Raw genomic sequence first — 11280 nt, 5'->3', positions numbered from 1 at the left:
GAGAGAGAGAGAGAGAGAGAGAGAGGGTCAAGTGTGTTGAAATGGGAGGAATAATTTTACAAATTTAGATACACTTAGTTTTAGTGTACCAATTTTAGCCCAATAAATGTATTGAAATTCAAATTTTCCAAAGAACATTTAGATAGTGGGGACTGATTCAAATATTTTATAAATATTTAGAAAATAAAACAATGCAAGATAAAAGAGCAAATTTGAGAAAATAAATTTACGAGATTCAATGAGATACCTTTGGGTATTGCCTTTGCAAATTCAAATGGTGTGTTGTTTTAGTTTAAATGTGAATAATTGTATTATAAGTGGACGTATGATTTCATTAAATAAATAAATAATTATGTCAGGTTAATAGTCAACCGCTCTACCACTAACTACTAAGAAACAATAAGAAATTAGATCTTATAAAATTCAATTCTCGTTCTCAACACATAACCCATATAAACTCAAAATTTCCTTTATAACTCTCGAAACTTCTTTTTTGTGGCTCTATTCCATGCCTCATTTCATAACGAACCTCAAAGTGGCTCTATTTCATTATATTCCATCAACATTCTAATTTCATTCATTTAAGATTCCTTTAGTGTCATTGAGATAAGAGATGTCGTTTCTAGTTTATCTCTTTTTATACATGAAAAATTCAAAAATTATCATATAATAATCCAAAAATAAAAATAGAAAAGAACAAGTAGAGATTTGGGAAGATTTTTCAATCTTTTATGCTAAGTTAACTTTTGAATTTGAAAATTCAGTTAAACTACATAATTAGACTTTCATAAGCTTTTTGTTTTTACAAAACGGATTTGAATCCATAGGTTTTATCTAGCATCTCTAATGTCTAGATATGCACTGAATAGAAGTAGTTATAAATACAAATAATAGAAGGCAGAGGCTACAAAAGTTGAAAGCTATAAAAGTATTATTAGTGTATTCAAGTTTGTACAGAGAAAACCAAATTCGGGTGATATTAGTTTCAACTACTATTAGTTTGAAAAAGTAGTTAAAATCAATTGTTAGGTGTAAATGCTCCTAGCATTACTGACTTCAAACAACAACTTACTAACATCTAATGATAACCAAAATTAAGAGCATAAATTCTAGAACATAGTTGGAGTCGACTTACTTAATGTGACCATATATCAATCTTTACCGTAACCACCAACATCATGGTCATCATCATCAACAAAATCATCACTGTCACCTTCTTCATATTCATAATCATCTTCGTATAATAGTTCTTCATCTTCACGAAAGACCTTCAATTCTGTGTGCTCAGATTCTGTCGATTCATCACTAGCACTTTCTTCTCCTGATTCTTTATCGGAGGCTTTACTATCCACTTCTTCATCCTCGTCTTCTCCATCAGATATCTCATCAGGATAATCATTCAGTGGATTATTTTCATCTGCGAACCACAAAAAGAGGGAATTTGTAAATACAACGTTTTGAATGCATAAAATGGAGAAAGAAAAGCTATTATCATAGCTACCATTTGAATCATCGCTTCCATATTCTGAAGCATCAGGCCCATCGCAGTAATCCTCCTCATCTACTTGAACCCTGTAACAGAAGATATAATTTACATCAATATAAGCACCACTTTTTGTTAATAAAGAAATAATTTTGTTAGTTTTATAAACAGAAACAAGTTACTTACAGAGGAAAGGGGTGCAAAGCATCTACAGTGGCCATGTCTACCTCATTGTTTATAGTATAAAAATCATACACATAGTCCTCTGCATTTGCACCATTAAACACAATAGAGAAACTCAACAAACAGAATATATTAACATAGACAAAAACAAATACCAGTAAGATAAAGAATGGAATAATACATGGATTACTTTAGTCATCTTGAAATAATCACTTAAGTTGATTATTAAACTATACCCTAAGCCCCAAGGCAGACCAAGTAGGAATTTACAAGTCCAAGCAGACAAAACATGAAATTGAAATATCAAATTCAAAAGTCCAGACTGCATGGACAGATTTGCTTATAACACAACAACTATTGACAAAAAATGGTCAGGAAAATTTTTAAGCAATGGAAGAACGGAAAATGTACAAGACTTCTGAGAAGTGGGCTGTCAAAAGGTATGCCTCCCATAAGAAACTTAAAAATTCTTTCCTTTTGCAAGAGGAAAACTTAAATCATCATACTGGCACGGACTATGAATGAACTCAATCCAAAATGTTTTTCTAGTTAGGGTCAGCGCTCTTAACCATTTATCTTAATCTTAAACAAACGAAAGAGGGGATATGCTACCAATCAACAACCTTTTCCAACTTTGTAGGATTGTAAATCTGATTCAATTTCTTCTGCAGCACTTGGGATAAACTCCCTCAGAAGAGGCAAATAACTGCACATAAGCTTGTGGTCTTCTAAAGTTTCTCTGTAAATTATTGATAAATCATTTTCCAAGAAGTTTGCGAACACAATTGGAAAAACTACTTTCATAAGTTCAAATCTTACTCCTGCTGTCGCTTCTCATTGGCTCTTTCCTCATCATCTACACGGACAACATCATAGAAATGGCACATTTCGTGTAATTTGCCATGCATAACCTCTTTTGCCCCCTTTCTGCTCCTCCATATTTGTTCAAAACGAGCATTTTTTGCAACTTCCTAAGACAATGAAAGATGAAGAATTGGTTCAATGAAATCATAATCTAAGGAAGATCAATAAAATATATATTGGTATTCTCTTCAATATTTTCGGAGGACAACATATAAAAAGATTTGAGAATTTTTAAATAAGAAACTGCAATATATATAGCAGCCAAACTCTGAGCAAATACTGCTCCACTTATCTATCATGCACAAAGTAACAGCTTGAGTCAATTCATTTAATGTGATAATCTATCATTATATTTTTGCTGGCTACACAGGAATTCCAATGAAAATAGGCCTTGTTGCTTCTAGCTCTTATTTCAAACTCCACTTAATGATTTCATGATCTAAAATAGAGATAATCAATAAATAAATTCCACAAACAACATAGAAGTAGAAAGTTTAAAACAATTGTCAATTGGTGAGAAAACAACTAGTAAGAAAGAAAAGCAACAAAATTAATAAAGTTCTATTTCAAAGCATACAAAGATCAAACAGAACAGATGTCATTAGCTATCAAGGGAAACCAAAGAATACATTGAAAATAAGAAGCGAAACAAGTTCATAATTTTGAAAATACCTCTTGTGTTTTCCTGGCTTTAGACAAAAGCTGATCTTGTATCTGTAATGTAAAATTGGAAACCAAATTCTTAGATACACTACTTAAGTATCTATTTTAATGAGAAAAGCTAGCTTCTTCATCTTCCACAGTAAGTGAATGAAAACAAAGAAGAGAGCTCACATTCTCCTTCTTTAAATTGTGTTTTCGTTCCTCACCCTTTGTTTTCGATCCAGTTGCATCAGCAGAATCTGATTCCTAAAGAATTTATGCCAATGATACCTTGTTATGCTAAATTTAAATAAATCCCAACACGTTGAAAAATTCACAAGTATATGCAAATGTCATAAAGCTACAAGAATGGCAATTGGACTTGGATACTGACCACAAACAACTGTACAATATCAATGGTGGCCTCAGTGCTGCCCGCAGTCTCCAGATGCCGTACCAAAACCTTCTTACTCTTAAATTCCTCTACTGCAAAAGAATAACAACACATAAAAACTTGAATGTTCATACAAAAGTAGGACATTAAATCCCAACTCCAATAGAAGAAAGAAATACCTTTTCCAGCTGAACCAGTGATTGAAAGATTCTCAAAATCCAACAGTGCGCGCTTCAGGGGCCTCTCATTAATCTCAAGCCCTAAATTACTCAACCAATTTAAAAAATAGTATGAAAATACAAGCAAACAACTTGTAAATTATTTACTAATTGAAAGAAAAACTCACAGAAAGCATCTAGTGGAGACTGAAATGCTTTGCGCTTAACCCTAACGATCACGGGCTTAGCATCCGTGGTTTGGCACGAAGACGAAGAGCTTTCGCCAATTTTGGCCATTGAAATTGAAGCGGTATGCGCGAGCCAATCAGGGCTGGGACGTCGTCGAGGTAGCTGCTGCAGCAGCTCACAGAGAACTCCCTTACTGTTTATTTTATTTATTTATTTATTTTTATTTTTAGACTAATTTGCTGTTTTTAAAGGAAAGAGAATATAAAAATAAGAATAACATAAAATAAAATTTAAAATATATAAAAACATTTCATAAAATAATTATTAAATTTTTTTAATTATGTATTGAAATAATTTTTTTTTCAATTTTAAAACAGAATAATTGACACTGAAAAATAGAATTACTAAAGGAGTAGAAAGATTATTTTATTAAAATAATATTTTAATACTTTAATATATGTAAGTAAATAAAAAAATAAAATAAAAATTATTTTCTTCTTATTTCATTATCTATAACGCTAAATATTTTAGGGGAGTTTTCATTTTTGTATTTATAATTTAATTTATTTTTAAATATACGATAATATAAAAATTTAATCACATTTATTTTTTGTTTTTCAAAAATAATAGGGAGGTTGGACTTCCACATCTCTTCTCACGAGTCACAATAGACACGCCTCCTCCAAAAAAAAAAAAGAACAGATTTGATTTACAGTTTTCCTTCTCATTTTCTCACCAGCCAAACATAAACACTTAGAATAAAAACAAAATTGCATAATAAAGAAGATATAGAAGATATAGAAGAATAATATACCTCAACGTAAGGACCAAGCACTTAATCGATGAGAGAGAAACATTGAAAGAGGGATATCTGTGAGGTTGATCAAATTATATATATCTTCTCTCTATTATATAAATGTCTATCTAACTCTACTTTTGTAACGCCCGTATTTTATAATGATACTAATAATATACAAAGTCTAAATTTTCAAAATTTAGATATTTAATGATTATAAGGGTCGGGATCCCGAGTATCAAAATATTAGTTTAATATATTTTACTAATATGTACATATACATATTTTTTTTTTAAAATAGTTTTGCGGACATGCATCTTCAAAATACGAACTCAAAATAATAAAAGACCGAAACCCTCCGGGTTGCACTGCCGCGATATGTACAATCATGTCGAGTTCCGCCTCACTGTTCCTCCAGCTTTGCTTTTCCTTTACCTACACAAGGTAGCAAACTGATGAGTCAACAGACCCAGTAAGACATGCAAGAAATACACGAAAGTAACCTGTTGTCAGCTTTATGATCAAGCTGCCCGGAGCTTAACAACGAAGCTTCCCAAATGGTTAAGAACGTTCTTAAGGGTAGTACGACTACTGTACCATATGCACTAAAGTACCAACTTTGTACTTGTGTTGGTAGAGTCCTAACTGTACTCCCGAGAATTTACTAAGTGTTGTACCACAATCACGACGTACCCTGGGTACTCGTGATGGTAACACCGTAATTTTATTAACATCTAAAGCAAGCATAAACATTCATATATATATTCTTACGCTATCTTACCTCGTTCCGTGCTCAAGTGTGCCGGTCAGCCTGAGTGGAAGTGCAGCTCGACGTATAACAGGGCCCTAAACCATTACGTTCAAAAACCGATGAGAGACTCGCTAAAACACTTATCGGGAATATAAAATGCAAACTAGGCTTAACCCTATCGATGAAAAGGATGACAATGCCTTAAAATACTTAAAAATGAGAAAATTTAGGGTTCGGGAAAAGCTCCAACCGGCAGGCCGGTTCCCAACCGGAAGTCCGGTTCCTGGGACCAACCGGTCGACCGGTTGACACAGGCTCCCAGGAACCGGAATTCCGGTTCTGGTCTGGGAACCAAAATCTCAACCCCACAACCTCAATTCATCCCCAAAATTTCCAATATTTTCCAGAATACCTGTATACACTGAAATATACCAGTTTCAATCAACAAGACTCAACAATTCAATCAAATTTCAAAATCACCATTAATGATCAAGGTTTGAGTTCTCAAACTCAAACCTTGATAAAACCCTACTATAATGAACCAAACAATCTAAAACAACTCAAGTAACCTTAATTAGACTTCAGAATTCCAATTCAAACAATAAAATTCAACACAGCCCCACAAAACCAAGAATTCAAAAAATTACCTAACTTAAGTTTCAACTAAAAATTAAAGGAGAAAAGCTAGGGTACACTACCTTGATCAAAGCTTCACCACTTAGCTAGGAACTTCAAAGATTCAGCAAGCAAAATCAAAGTTAGGGTAGGTTCTTGCAGTTTTCGAAATAGAGAGAGAGAAGAAGAAGATTGATGAGAAAAATGGATTTCCTTTACTGTTAAGTTTTCCTTTGGTATTAATTAAATAAATCCCTTTATATCTTAATAAAAGATATATCCAGCCCCCCTCAAGGCCACTAGAGGCCAAAAAGATTAAACAAGGAAAAGACCTTTTTTGCCCCCATCACCAATTAAAGTAATTAAAACATCTCAAGGGTAAAATGGTCATTAACTAAACCCCGAAAATACCAATACCGCTAAAACTTAACAATGATATCCCGAAAATATTCCAAACCATATAAAATGCGACTCTCTAAAGGCCCAACGTCGCTTCCCACAGCTTCCGAACACAGTCACAGAAATTGAGAAATTACATAAATAGCATGATAAATATATATATGCACTCAAATAAATTCCCATAATCACAATATTATTGATAATAATAAAATCTCATACATAAACTTTAATTATTAAATAATTCAACGTATTATTCATATGCGGTCTTTACAACTTTGTTGTGTATTTAACACTTTGTTGTGCTCGGGAAATTTAATTTTCTATACTTAAAAATTTTTTAAAAAAAAATTCTAAATCAATACATTTTACACTACAAAAAATATGATACTTTTTTCAAAATCTCAAACCCCCTTCTATCTACTTTGTCTCTCTCTCGGACCGAACAAACAAAAAATACACATGGTCTGATGGGGTCCGACCAATCGGACCCATCGAACCATATGCTTTTTTTTTTATTTCTGTTCTGTCCGAGAGAGAGACGAAGAGAGTGAGGTTACTGTCCCTCGTTTTCTTCCACCAAATCTCTTCCCGTTCATTGAGTTTCAATTTTTCGGTCTGATTTTATCTGGGTTGTTCTCCTTATAGGCTGAGGTTGCTGTTTTATTTTTCTTGATCGAGTTATAAAAAAAAAAAAGGAGATGTTTTTGGTTGATTGGTTTTATGGGGTTCTAGCATCACTTGGTCTTTGACAAAAGGAAGCTAAAATCTTGTTTTTGGGGCTTGATAATGCTGGAAAGACCACCTTGCTTCACATGTTAAAGGATGAGGTATTCATTTTTAACCTTTTTTTTTTTTTGTATTCCATGTAAAATCTAAGTAGAAGAAGGAGCATAATATGTTGTTTTGATTGAATATAAGATTAATAGTTTTTCTTTTTTTAAACACAGAGATTAGTTCAGCATCAACCAACGCAATACCCAACTTCAGAAGAATTGAGTATTGGGCAAATCAAGTTCAAAGCTTTTGATTTGGGTGGTCATCAGATCGCTCACAGAGTGTGGAAGGACTATTACGCTAAGGTATATAATCAAACTCTATGAGGTTGATCAATGGTGGTGGTGGTGACACTTGTGGGTTTTACTTATAAAATTCTAACTCTAGTTTTGCTGTTTTTTTTTTTTTTTTTTTCAATTTTAGGAAAACGAAGAGAGAGAGGCACATTGGTCCGATGGTCGAACCACATGGTCTGATGGGGTCCGACCCGATGGTCGGACACATGGTCCGACCATCGGACCATGTGCATTTTTTTTTTGTTCGGTCCGAGAGAGAGAGACAAAGTAGATAGAGGAGGTATTTTTGGGGTTTTGAAAAAAAGGTCATATTTTCTGTAGTGTAAAATGTATTGGTTTAAAAAAAAAATTAAAATTTTTAAGTATAGAAAATCAAATTTTCCTTGTACTTTTAACAGAATATTCCCAGTGAAAAAGTAAATTTTAACAGAAGTCTGTTAATACAAAAGAATTGTATTGCATCTGTTCATTGCATCCGGTCATATGAATAGACACCCATAAAAAAATAAATTACATCTGTTCTAAAAGTTGTCATTAAGCACATTAATACGGGTAACAATTTACAGTAAGAGGGGAGGCATATCGATCTCCACTCAAATTAAATTAGACTTTTATTGATCCAGCCTATGAATTTCTAGAAGAAAGAATGTAATTTGTATCAACAATGATTATGATTTTTGCCAATTGCAGTGGCAATCTATTCTGATTCCATTATCTCCCAACTCCCATTCTGCATTTTCCCTTTCTATTAAGCATTTATGTATCAATCTCATTTAGCAAATTGGTCACACTCACCATTATAGAAATTTCCTCACTCCGGCAGTCTTCTTTTTTTTTCAGTAATTTTTATCTGTAAAATTACTTTTTGTTTAATTTTACTTTGATAGTATCAATGAGCAAATGAGTAAAAGATTTACCCTGAGTTGTTGCCGTTTGCTGTCTTCGATCGTCTGCGAGTGGGGAGTTTCCGTCTTCTTCGATCGCCGTCGACAGCGAGCAGGGCGGCTACGACTTAGGCTTCAACTTCAACAGAGTATAAGAGAGAGAGAGAGAGAGAGATGACTATTTCTAGCTAGGTTTAAATAACAAGTATCCAACTTTACTTCCTCATGCTTGGAGTAAAGTGTTTATATAAGACTATCTAACGTTAACAGTTGCATCAATTTCATGTAAATGTCAAAATAAGAAATTCTTGTCAATTGGTTCGACTCTGAATAAAAGATGATTACATCATTACACCATAAAAAAAATCAAATCAGTATATTTCAAAAACTACTAACTATTATCACCTAATGCTGTTCTTCTCAATTATATAGGTTGATTTAATAATAATCATAATAATAAGATTAAAGAAAGACCTGTTGTTACCTAACCACTCCTCAAAATCCTAAAACCCATTCCCGTGAGAATAACAGTGAGACTCAAAAGACCAACTGAGACAAAAGTCGAAAGATCTTACCAATGCGAACAGGAACAGGACAGCTGAGTGAGAGAGAGAAAGAGAGAGGAAAGGCGAGGAGGTGAGCCAACCACACTTTAATGGGTTTCAGTTTCAGGGTTCAGAGAGAGAGAAAGTTAATTAGGTTTGAGAAATTTACAAAAAAAAAATACTGGAATTTAGGTTAATTTTTACAAAAATACTGTCATACGGAAATCTTTACAAAAATACTGTGTTTTTATAAAACACTAGTAAAACACAAAGCAGAACAGCTCAAAATAACAGTTGAACACCAGTAAAACACCAGTAGAACACCAGTAAAAATATAACACAGGATACTGCAGTATGAAACTTATAAAAAAATACAGTAAAAAAGTAAAAAATACTGTCTGGCAGTATTTTTGTAAAAAAATGACAAAAGTTAATATACCATGTAAATTTTCCTTAGGTTTTTGGGGAAGATGAGTGGACTAGGGGCCTGGGCTTGGTGTCTAAAGCCCATTAATAGTATAGCCCAATTCTGAACCTATTTAAATGGGTTGGTATTTTTATAAACCCATGACTTTTTCGCACAATAATTTTAGGAATTATTTCACAAATACATAAAAATAATTACAAAAATTACAAAAATACCAATTTTAAATATTTTTGCGATTTTTATGATTTTATTTACAAAAAAAAATACAGTTTTTTGATATAATTTTATGTTGTACTCTTGTTAATTTATTGTTGATTTTTTGTTATTTATATGTTATTTTTGTTTAATTTTTATAGAACACTGTAAAAATATAGAAAAAATATTTAAATGTAAAAATGTAAATTTTTTTTTTAAAAAAAATAATGTTTTATGCAATTATTTCGTAAATTACGAGTTCATTGCATATTTTCGTGCTGATCAGTTTTTGAGGTAAATGTGTATAACAAATATTAGATGGGAGAAACCTATTCAACTAAAACTTTCTATATATATGTATAGAAAGGGATTCTAAGGCCTAAAACCCAAATAATTAGGATTAATTCTACTTCCATCTACCAAAAGACTCAACTTTTATTATTGTTGAATCAAAAACTAAATCTTCAAAACTCAAAACAATAAACCCAAAACAATTGAATCAAATTGAACAAACCCAATACAGAAATAAACCTCTACTTCACAACCCCATAATCATATTACAACCAAGAAACTCTGATAAAAAGTTCAAGACAAATCAAGAATAAAGCATCAAACTTAGAGCAAAACTACACTTAAATTACTAAGTAAATGAATAAAGAAGACTTACCCAAGTCAAGGTGAGGCGACAAAACGCGGCGAAAGGCGATGAGTCACGGCGGAGAATCTATGAGACACAACGAGAAAAAGAAAGAGAAGAGAGATATGAGGAGAAAGGGGCTTAGGGTTTAAGATCTTACCCGTAAACTCATCCCCGAAACTACGTCGTTTTAAATATGCAAAATCATTATTACTTTATTTGTTTTTCTAAAAGAAGATTGATTATTACTTTCCTTATAATAAAAAGAATGCTAATTAGTAATTTTTCCCTTGAACTTTGACATGTAGTAAATCATGCCCCTGAACTTTTTTCGCCGTTATAAATTTCCCCTGAACTATTGAAATTGTTAATTTAAGGACTTTTGTCTAATGTCATTCAATTTTATTGTTTCAGTGATTGTTTATGTACTAAACCATGCTCCCCAGACTTTGATATCTACCAAATCATGCCCCTCAAACTTTGATATGTACTAAATCATCCCCTTGAACTTTCATCCATATTAGAATTTTTTTACTAAAATTAGACAAAAGTCCTTAAATTTAACAATCTCAATAGTTTGGGGGGAATTTTTAACGGCCAAAAAGTTCAGGTGACACGATTTACTACATGTGAAAGTTTAAGAGGAAAAATTATTAATTAGCCTAAAAACAATACTACTTTCTTAAAAAAAAAAATACTACTTTCCTTAGTTAAAACAAATACCAATTTATCATTCTACTCCATAAAAGAAAGTATGAAAAAAAATGCCAACTTAAAAAAAAAATAGAGATAAAAAATTATTAGATTTTTCTTTGTGTTATTCTTCATCATTTATTTTATTTATTGAGATTTTTAGAAACCAAAAATACACAAACTTTCCCCTTATCAACAACTCTGATCAGCACCATAAACATAAATCAAAACATGTTCTTGTTATAATAAATAATCTTAAATTAATCGCAAATTCCATACTTAATCAATAGTAAAAATAGAGAGCTTTTTCGTAAAGTAGTAATAATCATCAATAAAATAACGATCATATCATCAT

At 32.1% G+C, this 11280-nt stretch overlaps 1 protein-coding gene and 1 long non-coding RNA gene across 5 annotated transcripts; one reads left to right on the top strand and one right to left on the bottom strand.

Annotated features, from left to right (window-relative positions):
• Window positions 1-905: 905 nt before the first annotated feature.
• On the bottom strand, window positions 906-9085 carry LOC115724852 (RNA-directed DNA methylation 4). 4 transcript variants are annotated; one of them, XM_061117105.1, is made up of 12 exons: window positions 8462-9063; window positions 4728-4784; window positions 3913-4106; window positions 3746-3826; window positions 3567-3658; window positions 3365-3439; window positions 3203-3244; window positions 2486-2637; window positions 2290-2405; window positions 1670-1748; window positions 1502-1572; window positions 906-1417 (listed from the first exon to the last, which is right to left on the bottom strand). In XM_061117105.1, the coding sequence occupies exons 3-12, from the start codon at window positions 4019-4021 to the stop codon at window positions 1152-1154; spliced, it is 1083 nt and encodes a 360-aa protein (XP_060973088.1). In that variant the 5' UTR covers window positions 4022-4106; window positions 4728-4784; window positions 8462-9063; the 3' UTR covers window positions 906-1151. The 4 variants fall into 4 exon arrangements, with proteins under 4 accessions (XP_060973088.1, XP_060973087.1, XP_030510073.1 ...); XM_061117104.1 differs by having other exon boundaries at window positions 3913-4078; XM_030654213.2 differs by having other exon boundaries at window positions 3913-4152; window positions 8462-9062.
• LOC133038791 (uncharacterized) lies at window positions 7032-7833 on the top strand. The gene is made up of 2 exons (XR_009688303.1): window positions 7032-7301; window positions 7422-7833. It is a non-coding gene; the product is annotated as an uncharacterized LOC133038791 (long non-coding RNA).
• Window positions 9086-11280: the final 2195 nt, after the last annotated feature.

Source organism: Cannabis sativa, chromosome 6 (genome assembly GCF_029168945.1).
Source record: "Cannabis sativa cultivar Pink pepper isolate KNU-18-1 chromosome 6, ASM2916894v1, whole genome shotgun sequence".
NCBI classification, from domain to species: Eukaryota; Viridiplantae; Streptophyta; class Magnoliopsida; order Rosales; family Cannabaceae; genus Cannabis; species Cannabis sativa.
The sequence above is the reverse complement of the archived record's forward strand: the minus strand, read 5'-3'. Positions and strand labels throughout refer to the sequence as shown.